Source organism: Vidua chalybeata, chromosome 5 (genome assembly GCF_026979565.1).
Source record: "Vidua chalybeata isolate OUT-0048 chromosome 5, bVidCha1 merged haplotype, whole genome shotgun sequence".
NCBI classification, from domain to species: domain Eukaryota; kingdom Metazoa; phylum Chordata; class Aves; order Passeriformes; family Viduidae; genus Vidua; species Vidua chalybeata.
Genome location: NC_071534.1, coordinates 8,005,945 through 8,026,979, shown reverse-complemented (window position 1 = coordinate 8,026,979; position 21,035 = coordinate 8,005,945). Strand labels below are relative to the sequence as shown.

The window sequence follows — 21,035 nt, the reverse complement described above, 5'->3', positions numbered from 1 at the left end:
CCTTAGGCAACAGCCACAGGGACACATGACAGGAGCAGTCCTTCAGCCCTGTCAGGGACACCTGTGATGGTACACCATCAGCACAAAGAACAGCCCTGGACATGCCCTCCTGCAGCCACTGAGGTGAGAGCCAGCTGACTGGAAAACTACACGTGCTTTCCAGTGCTGGCAGCTGCAGAGAGAATTCTGTCTTGCTGCCAACATGATGCAGGTGGGGGAAATACCAGGTACTGCTGGGTCTCACCTTCACCCTTGGAGCAGTTCAACCAAAGGCAAACTTACACCTGCTGTCCAAGGCAGCAGAGTCTGTGATGTAGCAATATTTAAAACATTTCCACAGGAACCCACTGCAGAGAGGACAGGGAGTGCCAGCCCTGCAGTCTTGTCCCTGCAGATGCAGCACTGTTCCAGCCTTTCCTTCCCGGGTGATCTTGTGCCTTACTGGACACAGGAAAAAACAAATCCTCATGCCTAAAGTGGAAAGCAGGTGGGTCGTCATGCTGTGGGTTCCATAAATGTGGGACAGCACTGTTCTTCAGGTCTTGGGCATCAGAGACTGAAGCCTGAAAGACCCCTGAAGAATCCAGAAACCCACTTGCAGTTCAGCTGATGGAAGAACTGAAACCCCTGTATTTCAAAGGCACTTTTGACAGATTCAAACGTTGGGCAGCTTCACCTGGGGAAGAGCTTGGTCCAAGTGGCTTCACACAGATGCAAAGAGAAGTTGCATCTGCTTCTGTGTGACCCTGCAGATCCTGCCTGAGTGGTCTGGCAGTGCCAGGGGAGTGACTCACTGGACTCTCAAGCTTTACACACTACACATTTATGGCTTTAGAAAACAGAAGACTAGTATGTACAATTTTATTCCACTCAAAATCATGACAATACCAGCTCAAAACTTTCCATGCAGCAGATGTAAAACACCTGCTGTTAAAAAGCTTCTGGGGTGGGCTTTGGGTGTTTGGGGTTTTTTCATTCAAGAGTGGGTATATCTGACTGCTTGATCCTCTTGGGAGAATCAGTGCCACCTTCTCCTAACTTCCTTTTAGCACAATCCACACATGATGTTCCTGGGGTGAGAGAGGGGAAAGAAAACACATTATTATTGCTACATCAATGTGCTTGGTGTACTTTTTATTCCAAGCACCAGCTAGCAAGATAAACACAATCCTGGTCCCCCGAGGTTCTCATATTTGGATTCTGAATTACATGTAACATTAACCCTGCTAAACATCTGGGCTCAAGCTCTCCCCCAAAACTGATCTCTAGTACTGACACAACAGGGACTCAGCTCAGGATTCAGTTGCCTTTTGCCAAAACTAATTTAACACGGGTAAAGTTCACACATGAGTCTGGATCCTTTATTCAGAGGCCCCAGCTTGAGCTAGAGGGTTGAAATAGACTACCCCAGTGGTCCCAACTTGAACCATTCCTGAAGCCTGCAACAAAAATCCTTGGTGTAAGCTGCTGTTGGAAGTACATAAACAACATAACTGGAGAGTAATTGAACAGAATAGAAATTCCTTCAAAAGCAGAAGGTTGTGGGGTATTACATGCAATAATCCTCTTGGGTTTTTTACTTGGTCTGTATTCTGAACTACAAGTAAACTGGTGCTAAAACTACCTAAAGATGGTGCTAACAAATTAGTAAAGGAGGACTGACTGTTAAGAGGGACTGGGATAAATTGTACTCAAGGTTTTGGATTCTGTTCTGCCTAATTGTACTTTATTGAAATTGGGATTTATGAACTTAGTTAGAGAAAGGTAAGTTTAAAATCCCATTGGAATTACAAAACTCATCTCTGGCTTTACACCTGCACACAAGTGTCTTGGAGCTTGTGTGCTTTTTGATTGGGAAAAAGCAGGGTTTTCACCTCCTGCACTGCCAAAGGCCCTTACATGCAGTACAGAATGGTACTTCTATACAATTTTGATGTTGGCTGCAGCAGCACAGATCTCTCAGCAGTGGAATCTTTTTAAGTTGTTTCACTGTATCTTTTCCATCAATTGGAATGTATGGGTTATTCACTTGGAATGCTTGGGTTATTCACAAAAATATCACAAAGCAACCTGAACAGCTCAGCTGTAAAATCACCTTCAGTACCACACCCTTGAGATTCACTCTTCCTGACCCCCTTAAGGAAGGCTTTTGGAACAGAAACCTGTATTTGGAAATCTAAGCCAAAAATCTCATTGATGTTAGCATATAAAAGCTCCAGAAAATGTAGATAAAAAGTTACTAGCATTCACCAGAGTACTCTGAGGTAATACTATCATTTGTCATTTGATAGACCTGAAAAGGCCATCAGTTACCTGCTGCTAGGCAGAAAGAAAACCACAGAGTAAAAAAGAGCGTTCAGCAAACTTTCAGAGCTAAATCAGAGCTCTGCTCTTATTTGGAAATAAGAGGGGTATTTTTCTTGTATTGGTAGGGTTATGGAACTTTCTGTGAAAATAAAAACATTACTTACCCAACAGTGTTGTGCTGTCCACCCGATCAGCATCTAGAGAAGTGTAAGACACATCAGCAACACACATGAGCATCCAGGAACTTTTTATATTTTTATGCACCATCCCAAAACAGCAAGGTTGTATTTAGAATCCCAGAATGGTCTGGGTTGGAAGGAATGTTAAAGCTCATCCAGTTCCACCCTCCTGCCAGGGACTGGGACACTTTCCACTATCCCAGGCTGCTCTAAGACCCATCCAGCCTGGCCTTGAACACTTCCAGGGGTGGGGCAGACACAGCTTCTCTAGGCAACTTATGCCAGAGTCCCACCATTCTGATCACAAAACCATGTCCTCTTCATATCTAATTAAATCTATGCCCTTTCAGTCTGAAGCCATTCACCCTTGTCCTATCCCTGTGTGACCTTGTCCAAAAGTCCCTCTCCAGCTCTCTGGGAGCCCCTTTAGGCACTGGAAAACTGCCATAAGATCTCCCTATAGCCTTCTCTTCTCCAGGCTGAACACCCCCAGTTCTCACAGCCTGTATCCAAAGAAGAGTTACTCCAGCCCCTGATAATCTTTGTTGCCCACCTCTGGACCCACTTCCAGCAGCTCCATGTCCTTCTGATGTTGGGGACCCCCAGGTTCAAGGCAGCTCTGCAGGTGGGGTCTCACCTGAGCAGGGCAGAGCCCAATCCCCCCTGCCCTGCTGCCCATGCTGGGGGCTCAGCCCAGCACAGGGGGGTTCTGGGTCCCAGCACACATGGCCAGGGCGTGTCCAGCTCTCACCACCAGCACCCCCAGGTCCTCCTCAGGTTGTTCCATCTGCTCATCCCCAGACTGGATTTCTGTTTCCGATTGCCCTGACCCAGCTGCAGAACCTTGGCCTTGCTGAACTTGGTGATTGCACAGCCCTACCTCCCCAGCCTATCCAGGTCTCTCTGGATGTGACTCCTTCCCTACAACCACAGCCCTCAGCTTGCTGTCATCTGTTGAGGACACACTCAAGCTCACTGTCTACATCCCCATCAAAGCTATTACATGGTCCTGGTCCTAACACAGACTCCTGGAGGACACAGCTTCCATCAGTTTCTATCCACACACAAAACCACTGACCACAGCCCTGAGTATGACCATCCAGCCCATTTTTATCCACATCTCCCAAGTCTTCCTTTTTTTCTCCCTTTTTAAAAGTAGGGGTTATGTTTCCTCTTTTCCAGTCAGTGGGAACTTCCCCAGTTGACACAGAAGGCATTCCAGGATTTCTGACTGCTTGTGGTTTGCTGTGTTCCTTTTCCAGTGAGTGTCCAGGGGCCTGTAGTCCCTAGTCTGCATCAGGCTTACCATGGTTTTGCATTTCTCATTTCTTTAAGATAACCCTTTTAACAAACTCCCCCTGCTACATTTTAGAACAGTTTGTAAATAGGCACAAAAAACCAAACCCTGACAGTTTGGTGATGTACAGAGCCATTCTGCACACCTGAAAATGGTTTTGTTTGGGATCTTGTAAATGAGATCACGAAGTTTTCAAATCTGAGTAAAGTCCCTCTTCTTGCAAATCTGATGCAAATCAGGCTCCAGACAAACATCCTGAAATCTCAGTGGTGTGATAAATATTTTTTTTCTAGCCTTCATGGAAAGAAAAACATAATGCAGTCTAATTGGAATATTCATCAAGTAAAAAAAACAGGATATGCACTTTGGACATGCACTTTTCAGGGAAAGGTTCTTCCTATGCACCACCTGGGAGTAATTTTAGACAAAACAGTTTCACTGAAATGATAAATAGAAGAGCTGTCAAATAGCAATTCTTCCTAAGGTCATTTAGTTATTTTCCTGTGTTCTCTGAATAAACTAAAACAGAACTGTCCTTGTTTTGAAAACATTAAAGAAATCTCTTTCCTTAGACATACAGTTGTTGTTTCTTTTCATTCTCTTCACAACCCTAAGCGTACTAAACCAAACACTTATTGGATGCACTGATTTAATTTCCCATTCTATGCTCAGTCAGATATTGTGGCTCAACCAGCTTATCCCACCAGCTAATCCCTTCAATTCTCTTAGTCTCTTTTCCTGACAAGTCAGATTTCTGACAATGTAATACTCAATAAGCTGAAGTAGTTCACATCATAAATATATGTTATGTAAACATCTTTACCAAATACTAACAAAGAGACAAATCCAGAATTCAAGATTAAATTTGCAAGAATCCACAGCCCTCCAAAATCCACAGATTTCAAAAAAACCATCTAGTTACAGTTTGGCCACATGCTCCAACACTGCATGTCCCTCACAAGCAACAAAGCTGCATACGAGGTCAGTGCTTGGATCAGCTGCAGTGCTCAGGCAGGGCAAAGTGCCCAGTACATGCTCCAAATTGTGGTGTTGAAGAGGCCACATTACCTGGACTTCTCTGTTTGCAGATTTGAGCAGTCAGATCCTGGACATACTCTGGGAATTGTTGGAAGCAGTCCCCATAGGACACCACTTTTATTCCATGCAGCAGCATATCTGCCTGGAGCTTAAAAAAGTGGTCTTCATTTTCTTTAAGCACCAACATGTAATGTTCTAGGTCCACTTTGTTCTTTACTGTGTAAAGAAAAAGAGCTTGGAATATCTGGTCACGCAGAGTCTCTCCACAACCCAAAAACAGAAAAGACTTGGTTCGGTACAAGTTCTGCAGAACCTCCTGTGAAGGAATAGAAAGAAAGAAGAGCCACATTTACTTCAGCAGACAAAAGCCAAGGTCAGAACTTTTAAAATACATCAGCCAGAAAAGGACCAGCAGAGCAGAACCTCACTAGTGACCTGAAAAAAGCAAATGTTTTAGGACCAGGCCAAACTGACATTTCAAATCCACTGTTCCTACAAAAAAAAAAAAAAAAGGGCAGAATTATCATACAAATATGGGAGTTGGAACAAGATGATCTTTAAGGTCCCTTCCAACCCAAGCCATTCCATGGAATTTAAATAGGCATGTAAGTGTTGCCAGCAAGGAAATTTAAATTGAAATAATTAGGTTGACAGAATATTGCTTTCCTGTAAGGTCAACCTCTAAATATGGAAAATTAACATTCCCGACCAAATGTTTGACTTCTATGACAGCTAAGACAACATTAAGTCCAGGATCCTGGTACCAGTTTAAACCCCTAAGAAATTTAGCAATCATGTGATGATGAATCCTTGTCCTGGTGTCCAGTGTTTTGAGGTTCCTGTTCTTTCCAGAGATAAATACAAACTGTGACATCCAGCTGAGGGGTTTGGTTGTGATTTACACAGCCACTGTACCCAAGTACTGCCCTTGCAACAGAACCATCTTCCTGAATAATTCTGAATAGTTCCTCTGGTCCCCAAGTATTTAATTTATATGATCCCACAGAACCTGAAATATCTTGTCTGCAGTGATTACAAGAAAACTGTTTGGCAAAACATAGTCAAAATTTTAAAAGATCACACAAACCATGACTTCAGGATCTTGAGTAACATCTTTATATCCTGAGGGATCAAGCACCATTCCACAGGGATCTGTATACAAGCCGTGGATATGAAGAACTCCGTATTTTATATGGCCCCTTGCCCACTGAAGAACCTAAAGCATTATGCAAGATACATCCTTTTGTTAGAATATACCACACTCACCATGAATCTGCAAAACTATACAGCTGAACTGACTTATAAACCACTTAAAGCAGAAAGAACTCCTTTTGCCCTTTCCTACAGCAAGAGACTGTAATTACTAATTACACAGCTCACTTTAAACTGTAACAAAGAGGTGATGGCTGATACTGCAGCTGTCTCTGGCTTTTTGGGTTAAACAGCCAGTCAACCAAGAAGCAAGTTCCAGCAGCACTGGCAGAAAAGGTGTGAACAGCAAATTAACTACCAGCCAGGTGAAATTCTATTTGGAATTTTAACAATGACTTTACATAAGTTAAATAATTTGTGCGTTTTTCCAGTAAATGGTAGGGAACTGGTTGACAAACACATCACTGAAATTCTCCTTGGTAACTGTTACCAGATTACTCAGAATGAAGAGATATGTAAAAGAAATGTCTGGGCATCTGCTGTAACTTATAGACATGCTTTAACAATTAACAACTTTTAGTCTTGATTTTTTAAACAGGAAAACATCTTTCAGTGCAGCTTATGTGCCAAGTTGTCATAAATTAAGTCTGATAATTTTACTGCTCTCATCGTACCTTATCCTTATCTTTTAGGTCTAAAGATTCCATAGGTTTACCCTGTTGCTGACCAAATATTTCAAGCAGATTATCATAGTTTGTAGTCAGAACCATTGTGCCTCTCTCCATGAGCCTCAGGATGGATTGCAGGACCACAGGGTTCTGAATGTGTTGTTCTAAACTATCAAACACCTCCATTAAGCAATCCTGGAAGAAGTTGGGCTTCGTGTCCCCGGTACGCTGAGGAAAGAGGAGAGGAACACTCCATCAGGCCCATGTGCTCCGTTACAACTGCCTCCCACAGGCATCCAACCATCTGGCTACTTAATGCCAAAGCATTCCTGTAAAAGAGGGCTTGAACAGTACCAAAACCAACCAAAACCACCCAAAACAAATCTCAGTTTGTTCCAGTGTTCTTGCCTCTACTTAGTGTAGCTCCAAACAATTGTCTGTTTGGACACCAAACAAGGATTTCTCCAGAGAGCTTGTAATACAAGAACAATAGAACACTTAAATTAGCTAATCCTGGATTCACACACACCAGTATTTTATCAGTATTCAGCTGTTCAGTATATCCTGGATATCCCTGGGATATAGTATTAAGAGGGATTAGGGGGGGAGGTGGGGAGCAGTTTCTATGTTTTCATTCCTGGTTGAGAAAACTTGACAGCAAATATTTAATAGTCAGAACTCTTGTTTCCATTAATTCTGTTGAATGCTAACTTATACTAAAGCTCGGGGATTTTTTAATCTCCCCAAAATGTACAATGCACTGTGGGATTACTCGCAAAAATTCCATTTTCACCATTAAAAAAATCAACTTTTGGAAGTAATGCTCCCTTATAACACAACAAAAGTACATAGCAGGCTTAGAAATTAACAGAGGTGATAAACATACTCACTGGTGACATCTTCCTGATGAGATCATGCGCAACCACAAGCAGGTCTCTCTCTTTGATCACTTTCTTACGGAACTCAGCGACATCCCCTGGGTGCAGCACCTCCAGCTGCTCAGCTGCTCCAAGGACAGCCTCAATGCAGCTTCTCCAGGAGCAGAGTGCTGGGATTCCTGGGGCTACTGCAGCACTCACCCCCGTCCCAATTACCAGGAGAAGGTCCCGAGGCTGCTTTCTTATGAGACTTTTTAAGAATTTTCTTAAACACAGAAAACAAAAGTGTTCATTGTTCACGGCGCATTTCCTGGCTTGCCTGAAGAGCTCAGGGACTGACTCCAGAAGCTCACCTGAGCCATTAAAGCTTCTGCAAAACACCAACAAACCAGCAGGAACACAGCTCTCCATTCCTACACAACAGGATGAGATAGGAGCCACAGAAGCTCACGGCTTCCCCCAAACCAACAACAGCTTTCATGCCTTTTTGCCATTTCAGACAAATAAATGTGCATTGTTAATGCCAGCCAAAAAAAGCCAACTTCAAATCACTGTTATCTCTGAGATCCAAATTGACAATTGCCAATTTCCAGGCCACTGGGCAAGCCAAACACCATTTCCCATGAAATTTTGAAAAAAGTAGGCAAAAGATTGTCCAATGACTGAACTAATACATATGTGATAGAAAGGAAGTAGAACTATTTCAAAGGGACAAGTCACACTATTCTAAGAAAACAAACTTTTGGTTTTTTTCTGGGAGAAAGTGGAATATTTTATTCTCATTTATGATCACTGTAGGATATGTGAACATAGCATTCATGCTGGTTTAGATCAAGCATTCATCCAACTCACTGTTTTGACATTACTACCCACAGATCCCTCTCAGAGGTGTGTTGGTGTTACATCCATAGTCTCTGCATAAACCAGCACAGAGGAATGTGAGGAAAATCTCTTTCATGATTACTCAGCAAATAAGTGAAAATGCATATAAGCCATACAGCAAAATCACTCTATACAAACAAAGATTTCAGTAGTACAGAAACTCAGAACTCCTCTGACTTTCCAAACTACCTTTACAGATTTTAAGTTCCTGGTAACATGGTAATAAAGATGATTAACACATCTTATTTCACAATCATGTAGGTCAAACTATAATGTTCAACTTGAAATGGCCTCAGGCAAAGCAATAAACATGTAGGTATGGCTGCCAGCTAGTGCCTACAAATAAAACATGTTCGATGGCCCCATGCCTCCCTGCTACATTTAGCCCAAATTGTTTCCTCCTCACAAACAACTGGAGTCAGCATGAAGTACTTGGTCAGTGAAGAAACTAGCTTCTGGGATAATTTCAAGTTTTCTGGCATGATGTTGCTCTTGTATTCAATATTCAGTAGTTTATTCCCACTGTGGTTTCAGATTTTCATTAAGAGACAGTTTTGTATCAACTCTAATGCAAGTTACCTGAATTTCTGCTCACTTCTAATGGTGGCCCCTTCCGGTGATTCCATCTCTGAGCCCTGAATAAAACAAAAAGCAAAATAATTCTTAATGCTTCTACCCTAGAAAAAGCCAAAACCAAAATCAGATGTATTACTGCTGATTTTTTCCCTTTATTGCTACCAACTGTTTTAATATCCTCCATGTGTCACTCATCCATGTGTCATTCATCCCAGTGAAGCAAGGCACTGATGGAAACAAACCTGCCAAAGGACAAGTGTGCAAACCCAGCACACTCCAGTTAAGCTTCCAAATGCCAGAGGACAGAGACAATAGAGATGCAGCTATTCATGCAGCTAAAAAATACTTGTGCCAAAATTCAGGATAAAATTTATCACACTCACTAAAACTACAAGTCATTTCAAGTCAATTAATGAGTTTCTTGATTTTATTTTTTTCATAATAATCAGTTTAGTCAATCCAGTTGTAGAAAACCAGACTTCCACATCACACCTGCTCACAAAAAGCCCTCTGAGAGCCACCTGGCTACATGACCAGACTGCAGGGTATGAGAGATTTTATTTAAAATACTTGCTGAGAAAAAAATAACTTATTTCTGTATCATCTATTATGCCTTATATCTGAAGTACAAGAAAGACTGTCTTGGCAAGAGAACTGGCTATGGGATCCTTACTTAGAAACCCCCAAATTTCATTACATGGGTTTATTTTTTTATGAGGATGTGATTTTTGTTTGGCTTTGAGACACAGTTTTTGGTGATGGTGATGGCAAACTGCAGTCCCCAATCCCTCAAATTGTGCCAAAGCCTATGGCTCCTAAGGTGGTTCCCAGCTCTCACATTCATGTGCTGGAAGGTAATTTGGAAGCAAGAAGCTCCACGTTTGGAGATGATCTGACTAACAATAAAACCCAAACCAAACCAAACAAACAAAAAAAACCCCAAACAAACAAAAAAAAAAAAAACCACCCCAAGCCCCCCCCCCAAAAAAATTAAAACCCACAAAAAAACCCCAACCAACCAACTCCAACCCAACCCAAAAAAAAAAAAAAAAAGCTAAAACAATCCCCCTAAAAAAACCAACCAACCAACCAACCAAACCCAAACAAAAAAACCCACAGATGTCTTCAGCAAATGCACCCAGGGTGTCTTTTAAGGCAGAAAAAATCTTTTCTTGTTGTAATATTTATTTTCTCCCTTCCATGACCAACAGTATCCTATGGAGGTGCCCCACTGTTATCATTAGAATATCCAAAAAATCAGGATAATAATCTGTCTAAGGCAAAGCACTTCAAAATCACACAAGACCATCAAGGCTGGCAGAAACCTTCCAGATCACCAAGACCACCACCCCAGCGTCACCATAATCACCCCTAAAACACGTCCCCTTCACACATGGGAACATTATGAGTGCAAAAACAACACAGGAAGGAAGCACAACTTACCTCTGTGGAAAAGATAGCTCTTATTTTATAGTCCCATTCAATAAAGCTTTATTAATTACAACTCCGCACGTTTAATAAAAAAGTCCCACCAGGGGCTGCTGTCAATACCAACATTTCAGACCTCGCTGCTTCCCTTTAGCTCCTGAAGTCGCTCCCGGAAGGCGCAGCCGCGCAGGGCAGCGGGATCCCCGCTCCTCACGGAGGGTGGCTGCGCTGGGGATGGAGGTCAGATCCCGCCGTGGTCCGGGCACTGCGAGCAGCTCCGCAGCGTCCTCGGGGACTGACCGCAGCCGTGCACAGCCTTTCCAACAAGGGCTCCCCAGGCCAGGCTGGGAGCGGGAGCCCACCGGGATCCAGGGATGCCTGGCAGCCGGGATGGGAGCTGGGTCCTTACGCGCAGCACAACGAGGGGACATCGGAAAAGCTTCTAACCTCACATCTTTCCTGCTCAACACACTCCGCTTTTATCGGTGAAATAAGAGCTCTAGTCACCGACTGAAACTCCAGGTCACCGGGCTGACTCGACGAAGCGAGTGTTTCCAGACACTTTTATATCTGAAAACAGCCTAAAACGTTCAACCCAAAGGCAGCCGCGGGAAAAGGAATGCCCCGTCCCGAGCCCGCCAGCTCCGTCCGAGGAGAACCACGCCGGGAGCGGGCTCGGGAGCCGGGGCGGGACAGCCGCTCCCGATTCCCGCCGCCTTCCGGGAGCGACCCGGACGGGCTCCGCGGCCGAGCCTCCCGCCGCCGGGAAACAGCCGCCTCGCCGCCGAGGTTCCGGGCAGCTCCGAAAGGCAGATTCCGATCAGAACCTGCTCCCAAATCGCGGCCGTTCCGCTCAAACCCCCGGGAACGGGCATGGGACCGACCGCGGCACTGAGAACCCCTGAGAGGCAAGAGCGGGTCTGTGCGCCATACAGCAGTCAGCCCTCAGTTACGGGACAAAGCGACCTGGCTAACCCGCGTACCAAGCAGTCAGCGCTCTGAAAACGTACTGGCGATAGAGGTGTTGGAGATGAAAAGCATTACGGTGAGGGAAATGCGAAACAAAGCACAGCAGAATTTTAGAGAAGCGCAGTCGGCAGCGTTACCTTGGACGGCTCTAGTGACGGCGCGGCGGGGGCCGAGGCATCGTGAGGCGCGGCGCTGTGACGCCGGGAGAGCGGGCGGCACAGGCCGGCCGGGCACGGCAACCTGCCCGGAGAGCAGGGCGGCCCGGCTGCCCACACACACACAGAGCTGCCTGTCCTCCTCAGCGAGTCACAGCGCCGCCTCCCCTTCCATCCCTTTTTTTTTTTTCTTTTTTTTTTTTTTTTTTTTTTTTTTTTTTTTTTTTGCGTCTATTTTATGACTGGCTGTTCGCAAATGTTACAATGAATATTGTATGTGTAATGTTAGAAAGTTATGCTGTGTTAATTCTCTTAATTGGCGCGTTAAATCTGTTTTTAGGTTACAGCGCAATGTTAAAATAGAAACACAGTGTTAAAATAAAATCTACGTAAGATACTTTTTAACTAGCTCAAGAAGGAGATGAGATAATCAAGAAATTCTTCGTACAGACATAACAGCGAAAGGGCACATAAAGAGTTACAGCCTCCTTTTCGGAAATGACAAACATTCTTCCACCTTCTCTCTGTCTTTATGGAACTACCAGGATTAAGGGGAAGAAGTTGGCAAAACCCAGAAAAAATTCTTAATTTGCAAGGAATTTATGCATCACGTATGAGATATATGAATATGCAACAGGCTATTGCTTTTAAGGGTTATTCCTTTGTTCACAAGGCATGTTTTTGGCAGCTTAGTGTCCAAAAACATCTGGACATCAGTAACTCTTTGTTTTTTATTGTCTTGTAATTGTAATTGTCCTAACTCTAAAATTTTATTACTCTAATTGTATTACTATTTTTATAACCATTTTATTATTATTAAACTTTTAAAATTTTAAAAACCAAGCGATTGGTGTTTTTCACAGTTGGCTTGTTTTTTTTTTTTTTCTTTTTTAGTTTTAATATCTTAAAACCAGAGTGTAAAAACTTCCAGGTCCTTCAGCATGGTTTATTCTGGTGTTTGGTTAACAATATTTGGCTCAAGTTGCAGCATTTTTTCCATCGGCGGTCCCACCTCCCTTCGAAGCGCCTTGCTTTAGTCCTGGCAGTCGGATAGCTAAAGGCTGTAATTGTGCCCAAGGAGGCTGTTACAGACCTGTACCCTCAAATTCCAGTTGCAAAACTGTGTTGAACATGCATAATTCTCTGAAAACGCAAAATTCCATAACGGGAGTTTTCAAAAACTATGTGCAGAAGCAGTTCTCTGCTGTGAGGGTGGCGAGGCCCTGGCACAGGCTGCCCAAGAAGCTGTGGCTGCCCCATCCCTGGAAGCATCCAAGGACAGGCCTTGGAGCAACCAGGGGTAATGGAAGGTGTCCCTGCCCATGGCAGGTGGTGGAACAGGTTGAGCTGTAAAGTCCCTTCCAATGCAAACCAGTCTGTAATTCTATGATTCTACTCACGATACCATTTTACAGACTTTTGAAGACCTGAAGTAATTCTTGGCATAAGCTTCCCCTTTTCCTTTGTTTCTCTAGTCAGCCATGTCCATTGTTTTTGGGCACAGTCAGGCCTCACAGGTTTTGCATGTCCATGTGATAGATTTTACTATTCTGTTGTGTTCATGAAATGCCAGAGTTGTACTGATATTCTGGTATAGTTTTAGGAAGAATTTTGGTAATTATAGCCAGTTTTGCAGACGACACATAAGCACAGTTTTTACTCCATATCCAGTGTTTTGGCAGGAACAGTTGTGTTGACCACTGTGAAATCACTGACTTTCAACCTGTGTAAGAACACTGTGTCCTTGTGAACTGTCTGTGTTATATTCCCTAGACACCATTTTCGCTTTGTTATTATTCTTATCTTTCTATATTGCAGCCTCTATAAAGGCTTAACAAATATTTGGAGAATTGTATTCCTAGGACAAGGAAGATGGAGGGTAGGATCAGGGAGAACAGGGAGGGAGAAGGAAGAATGCAAGTAGCCTCACCTGGAAACTGACACATGACAGCTCTGCAGTGTTTCCAGCTCTTTGCCTTTCACCCTTCACTGCTGCCAGCAAGGAATTTCAACATGCTGATATTGGGGGTTGTGTAAACCTCAAGGTCAAAGACACTGTGTTTTAAAAGAGCCAGGTGATTTTCTTCTCCCTAAACACAGCAACTGTGTATGAAATCCAGTTTGGAATGCTATTTGACTCTATATTGTACTAATGCTAAAATGTATTGCTAAAGAATTTGTTGTGTATCCTAGTATATATTTTCAGTTGTATACAGGAATTACAAAGACTTGCTAAATATTTGTCTGAGCTTGGGACTCAATGTCTGGCCCATCCTGTAGGTTCACAATGCCTAATAGTCTTTATTTCACATTCATTTAAAAAGAAACGTGAGAAGAAATTTTTGTGAAGAAAGGCCTTTGAAAGCATTTCCATTTTTCAGTCTGAATCAATTAATCTGGTGTTATTATCTTTTCCTGTAAGCCTTGCTCCTTTCATATCCTTAAACTACACTATTATTTTAAAACCCCAAGAGTAGTCCAACAACAGTACATTTCATAAGCTCTGGATTCCCCTGCAAGGAGTTGGAAAGTTTCTAAGGACAAAGAATACCAATACTTTCCAACCAAACACAGTACAAAAGTAACTACATAAAGTACAATCAAAAGAGGCTTAGATACTTTTCCAAATGTACAATAAGAAGTAACAATGTATTATTACCCATTAATTTCCATGTTATTATTTTAAAATGTGAGCAATTAAATATGACAGTGACAGGCCAACACCATTATGAGAAAAGTGGCAGAAAGTTCAGGAGCAAGTCACAGTGAAAAAAGAATTTTGAAGTGAGTTGAAACCTGTGAACTTTGAAAAATGAAGGAGTTTACTTCAAGAAGCAACAAAGAAAGGCAATTAAGGATGTCTGAGAGGTAAAACACACACTTAAAAGAAACAACTACACCAGTTCAACGCTTGATTCAACCTCAGATTTATCTCTCATAGTAAATCTGTTTGTCTAAGTGCACTAAACAACACATTAAGTCAGTTGCTTATTTAGGGGGTTGTTGCCAGCTTTGGAAATAACACTTGAAAGTATGTAATCAGGCTAAGAAATGCAGCTGGCTGGTTTTGGCTGCAATAAGCAATGCATCCGATTATTCAGCTGTGGTTCTATGAACTGAGATGTAGTGTTGATTACATTACATGTTTGACATCTTGCTCTTCGAGAAGTTACAATAAAGTAAATCCAAGCCTACATTATGCCAGAACCTGCTGGTTTGAAAGAAACCACGCCAAACTCACAATGAAAGCTTATTGAGCTTGCTAAAATGTACCTTTAAGACACCAACTAACTTGTGCCTTATTTTTTCCACAGCAGGAATCCAATCTGTCCCTGTTGATTGAGATAAAATTCCTGGCACAATGGAACTGCCAGTTCCTCCTCATTAGGGGATTACTCTTTTCTAACTTGGAGCTGACTGGATTTTACTAGAATAGTAAAATAGTAAATTCTAGGTTTTTTAGAATATTTATAAAATCCTGTGAAGAAGAAAGATACTTTCAGAAATTCAAAGTATGTTTTCAAAAGCCAGTGTCAGTTCAGTTAGTTTACCCATGACTGAATGTAAAGATTAATTTTCAAAGATAACCTTTGACTTGCAGCACTATCTGCATGTATGCCCTGCAGAGTGACGTGATCTGTAAAATAACTCTGGATGTAGCTGCAGGTATATTTTTAAAGCTGCCAAGTGTTAAGCACATCTGCACCAACCAGGACTCCCTACAGTAAACTCTTACATAACAGAGTGTAATTGCCATCAAGTTTTGAGTTACTTTGCACCTGCCTCTCTCACACCTGCCTTCTTTTAGCCACATTGAAAGTGTGATCATTTCAGTACAGTCACATGCAAAAAAAGTACGTGTTAAAAGAGTAAATGAGAGGGGAACAAGCTCCTTAACTGCCCTCTTTCTGACCTTGACTTTAGTTTGAACTTGTTTATAAAAGTCTGAATACATGAGTTTGCTTTGAAAAACTAGGGAGTGTAACTAAGTGGGGTGTCCTTTGATTAAAGAGTTTGTATTGCACATTTTTCTGACCAAAAAAAAAAAAACCAAAACAACAAAGAAGCTCTGTCACAAGGTCCTGATGTGTTCTGAACAGCAGCAATGTGTGCAGCAGTGGGAAAGAAAGGAAAACCACTGAGGAGAGGCAGAACTGTAATGGAAAAGGGGAGCAAAACAAAAGCAAAGAGAAAAAAAGAGAGAGAGAAAGAAAGAAGGTAAAAGGAAATAAAACATTCTGAAGACTGGAAAGAATGGATTTAAACCAAACATACTACTGTAAAGAATGGGGAGAGAGAAAGCCAGACAGGAAGTTGCAAATACTCAAATTCTGCTTGAAAAAGTTGCTATTGTTAAAGAACTTAACTAGGTCAGGGAAATGAACCTTGGGAATATTATTGTTTGAACTTGTTGGTGAACTGGCAAAAAGCTCTTTTTTGTTTGTCAGAAATCAGAAATTTAAAATATTGGCCAAAATAATTTCATAAATAAAATGAGGAACAAAAGTAGAGGTGTTACTCTGTTCTGTTAGAACAGATCAGTTGTGGTATTAAATAATAAGATGGATTTTTTTCCTGCTTGGTGGGTTTTTGTGCTGCAGTGGCTCCTTCTTCTACCCAGGCATGAATTTAACAAGCTTAGAGCACAGCTACACATCAGCAAACTGAGAGCTTATAGGGGTGGGAACCAGCACATGAGTGCAGAATGCAGTGCAGAGACAGAGGTTAAGATCTTGGAATTCTCTGAAACTGCAGCCCAAGGAAGCCCTGAGGACAGGAACCTGTGACCTTGCACAGTGATGGTCAGTCTGGCTGTGCTACTCAGTGTGTTGATGGTCACTGTGCAACTGCAGAATAAAGCTATCGAATGGCCAAGTCTCATCTGTTTTCCAGTAAACAAACCTTTGTTTTGCCAAAACACAGTTTGCTAATGTGATCTCTCCTGTAGCTTAAATTGTTCTGCAAACTCCTGATCTGAGGTGTAGCTGTCTTTGTAATTCCTGTGAAGTCAGCATCCAGCCTACAAGGGAAGCTGTGAGTGCAACCCTGGAGCCCAGGGATGTAATCCAAAAGAAATTTTACTTCAGAAGGAAAGTTCTCTGTATCCAGCCAGCTGCTGTGCCCTATGCCCCCTAGCATGCCTTAAGAGAAATGAAGCATTGCACAAAATTATCACAGCAATGTCTTCAGACCTCAGCTTTAACTACTTTAACACTATGTAACCCATTAAAAACTAAAAAAGTTATAATATGAAGGTCTTGCATTCTACAAAAGAAAGAAAATACCTGTAAGGATATTTTTTAATTTTAATGTTTTTCTAGAATATATGACAATAAGAAATTTCTGTGGGAAATATTTAGTCTGTTATTTCATTAACTGTCTCTAAGTATTTTTAACTAGATAAAGCATTTATTTATTTATTAAGATAAGGCTTTGTAATCTCCAGTTTTATTGGATTTATTGAGCAAGTTATCTACTCCAATATTGATTCATATTGCAATATGGGTCTCTCCAGTATTCCCTATTCCTGATAAGAAACAATAAAAGTAAAATTAGATTTATTCTACTAATGCAATCTTGTTTATAGAAAATGCTAGTGAGTTTGTGGGTAGCTTTTTAAAAGCCAGCTTTCTAATACATTGCTGCCTCCTCCTGCTACATCCCTTACAGTGACTCACAGCAGCAGAGATGAAACCAAGTGAAAAAACAACCAATTTAGTAACACACTGTGGCCTGGGTGAAAAATTTCCTTTGGAGAAAATTCAGATACCTATAGGTAGTTTCACCTAAGCGTTAGTCCTGATTTTTGTGGAAAGATAGGATAGTAAAATGGTTTGACTAACAGGTATTTCCCAAGGTTTCAATCTCTTTGTAGCTAATTGTTCCTTTTCACTCAGTTTCTCCTCACCTGTTAGCTGGAACAGATACAAGCACTGGCCACCACAGGATGCCAGAGTCAGAAGAATTCCTGTGCAGACAAAGAAAGAATCCCTTGTATTTACAAGTCCAGTTCTATATTTTAGCTATATTGTTAAACAACAAGGAGCTGTGTTTAATATAGCAATCACTATCTGATTTAAATGCCACTGAATGAGAGCATTTATGTAAATATACTCAAGATTAATATAAAAAAGGTAATTTATTATAAGTTACTGAATGTGAGTAAGAATAAATGGTTAACTAGAGGATGAAGAACACAGACTGGCTTGGGGAAATCTACTGCAAGGTTTCTATCTTAATGTAAGCAAATTTAAATAAATCCATTGCAAAAGGTTTACAAGAACATTACAGTGAGGTTCCAGCTCAGATACTAAGAAGACAGGAAATATAGAAGTCAGAATTATCTATTCATCCCTGATTTGCTTCACCACGGATTTGCACTATGATATGACTTTATAGGAACATATATGGCAATAAACTCTCTCAGCATGACCTGTGCTGGCAGATGTGTCCTAAATTAGGACCAGATTTCATCCTTACTTACATTCGTGTAAATCCACACAAACTCCACAGAAGTCAAGGGAGCTTGTCTGGATTTAAAGGATGTGAACAAACATATCCTCAGTGTAATTACAGTGTTCCTGAAGAAAGTGCAAGAGAAGAGATCAGTGTCAATTCCTGTATCTTCAGTTAAGCGACAAGAACAATTTTCTTGCTCTGTGGTGCCTTGTAGGCAATCTGTAGTAATTTATAGAAGCCTCTAGAGTCAGTTTGGATTTATTGCTCCATGAGAACATGAATCCTAACAGCAGGATAAAGAACTGCTGACTGCAAATGATGTTCTAATGAATTTGTAAGAACAAGGAATTTAAACTATGTTGCTATTGCATGAGGAATGATGCAACATAATTTTTAATAGAATAAATTGCTAGTGATGACTAAGTGCTTTCGGTGTGCTATTTATCATTTCATTGATCCAGACCCCCCCCACCACTTGGTCTTACCACAAACTAAACTACAGTCAACTTTGAACAGTTTGTTTGAGCAAAGGCCAAGGAAATGGAGCTTTGTGTTTTGCTGTCCATCCTATAGCAAAGCTTTCTTTGTACCACAGAATACACACAGGATTAGGATGGAATTTTGGAAGTGGAATCCAAATTGTGGCCATGGGCTTTTGCACAACAAAGAGAGCTCTTTTCCATATAAAGGAAAACACACAGTCCCAGTGTTTCAGGTGCAGATGACAGATGACCCAGGACAGGTACAATCCAGAAATACCTGTCTTGTGTCTTACAGCAGCCTTTGGATGGATTGACTGCAACAGCATTCTCTCCTGGCAGTTCTGTGAGTTATGTTTTTGTCAGATGTTTTCAAATTTGAATCTGGACTCTTTGAGTATGATAGAACTTATTAGCAGATATAACTGAAAAGGACTTTGAATGTGGTGCAAATAGGAGTTTGTACAGAGAACGGGAAGGTCAACAAAACCTTTCTGTCCTGATACAAGTTTTTGGAGGACAGTGACTAGACATCTCCACCTTTGGAGTCACACTTAGGAGTTTTTGGTGTGTACACAGCACTGTCTAGTGGAGCTGTTGAATGGTGACAGTGGGAAGGTCCACTTGATGGTGGTGTGTACTTGGCAGAGACGTAAATGAACCATGGTTAACTCCAAACCATTAAATGTGACAATCCTAAGTCCATTTCTCTCAATGAAAATATGCCAGAATAGAAAGATTTCAATTAGTTTCATTTCTATTTGAAAGCATGTATTCACAGTTACTTTTCCTTGCTGCCTGTCAACCACAAACACAAGTGTGGTGGACTGCACTTCCAGGCTCAACTACATGTAGCATCACACAGTTTCAGTCTCTGAAGAGTCAGAAATGTTGATCTACTTCTTGCTGAGGAAATGTATCAGTATTGAATCAGTCCATCGAATTGCTTCTGACAAAACATGCTGATGCTATGCACTTTCCTTCTCAGCTACTTGTACAGCTATTCTGTCATTCTTGCAGATTGAATCTAAACTAAAAAGTTTCCATCTGCATCTTACATGGACAAATATGCCAGTGTATTGGGTTTGCATGGCCAGGCTTTGGTAGTGGGGGGATTACAGGGGTGGCTTCTGTGAGGAGCTGCTGGAAGCTTCCTCCACGTCCTGCAGAGCCAATCCCTGGCAGCTCCAAAGATGGACATGCTTCAGGATAAGGCTGGGACAATTAGAAATGGTGGTAAAGCCTCTGAGATAACATATTTAAGAAAAAAAATGAGAAGGTGTTTTCACAGTTGTAACTGTGCCCAGAGAAGAGTGGGGTGAGAATATGTGAGACAAACAACTCTGCAGACACCAAGGTCAGTGAAGAAGGAGGGGAGGAGGTGTTCCAGGCACTGGAGCTGGGATTCCTCTGCAGCCCATGGTGAGGCAGCTGTGCCCCTGCAGCCCATGGAGATCCATGGGGGATGCAGAGATCCACCTGCAGCCTGTGCAGGAGACCCCTGCCAGAGCAGGGGGATGCCTGAGAGGAGGCTGTGACCCCATGGGAGACCCTTGGAGAGAGGACCCCATGCTGGAGCAGCCTGTCCCTCAAGGACTGCAGCTCATGGAAGAGTGGCCCACACTGCTGCAGTCAGAGGGGGACTCTTGCCTGTGGGATGGGCTCACACTGCAGCAGTTCACAGGGATCTTTGCCTGTGAGATGGACTCATGCTGGAGAAGTTCATGGAGAACTGTCTCCTGTGGGAGGAACCCCATCGTGCAGCAGGGGAATGACTCCTTTCCCTGAGTAGCAGGAGAAACAGTGGGTGACGAACTGAGCATAACCCCCATCGCCTGTCTCCTTGTGCTGCTGGGGTAGGAGGTAACGCTGGGAAGGAGGGGGGTGGCAGGAAGGTGCTTTTAAGGTTTTATTTTGCTTCTCATTATTTCACTCTGATTTTGTGAGTAATATATTTAAGTTATATCTCTAATTTCAAGCCTGTTTTGTCCATGAAGGTATTTGATGAGGGATCTTTCCTGGTCTTTATCTCAACTCATGAACCCTCCATTATATTTTCTCTCCCCTGTCCAGCTGTGGAAGTGAGTGGGAGAGGAGCTTTGGTGGTTGCCAGGGTCAACCCACTATACAGAAAAAATTGTTATTTCAGGCCTTGCCCCCTACATTTGGAAACCTGTATTCAATCCACAATCAAATGACAGTTTTCTTCCCTTTACAGGCTGTAAACCTCACACACACCATGGTGATCTCTGCACAGCTTTCTCAGCTAGGTACCAACACTTTCAGTGTCGCAGTCTGACACACTTCTCACACAGAAAAATGTGCCAGCATACACAGTTGCTCAATTTCCCCTTTGCCTTGCAGCCTTTCATGAGCACACCACACACTGGGGCGCTATGCACCTTCTTTCTCAGCTGTGTGTACCATCACATTTTCTCACTGTCAGATCCCAGTTTCAAACCATACAACATCCTGCAGGTGTTCTCATTAAAAAAGAGGTACTACAACAAAAAACCTTCTTTTTCCTTCCCCTGCTGCTATGAACTACATAAAACACACAGCTGCTAT

The 21,035-nt window shown here is 42.2% G+C and overlaps 1 protein-coding gene across 3 annotated transcripts; it reads right to left on the bottom strand.

Annotated features, from left to right (window-relative positions):
• Window positions 1–847: 847 nt before the first annotated feature.
• Window positions 848–11,686, bottom strand: FAM118A (family with sequence similarity 118 member A). 3 transcript variants are annotated; one of them, XM_053943780.1, is made up of 8 exons: window positions 11,512–11,686; window positions 8,981–9,036; window positions 7,532–7,784; window positions 6,648–6,869; window positions 5,909–6,037; window positions 4,852–5,137; window positions 2,472–2,504; window positions 848–1,070 (listed from the first exon to the last, which is right to left on the bottom strand). In XM_053943780.1, exons 2-8 carry the CDS (start codon window positions 9,025–9,027, stop codon window positions 973–975), a joined length of 1,068 nt encoding a protein of 355 aa, XP_053799755.1. In that variant the 5' UTR covers window positions 9,028–9,036; window positions 11,512–11,686; the 3' UTR covers window positions 848–972. The 3 variants fall into 3 exon arrangements, with proteins under 3 accessions (XP_053799755.1, XP_053799754.1, XP_053799752.1); XM_053943779.1 differs by lacking the exon at window positions 11,512–11,686 and adding an exon at window positions 10,510–11,415; XM_053943777.1 differs by lacking the exon at window positions 11,512–11,686 and adding an exon at window positions 10,421–11,414.
• Between the last annotated feature and the right edge of the window lie 9,349 nt (window positions 11,687–21,035).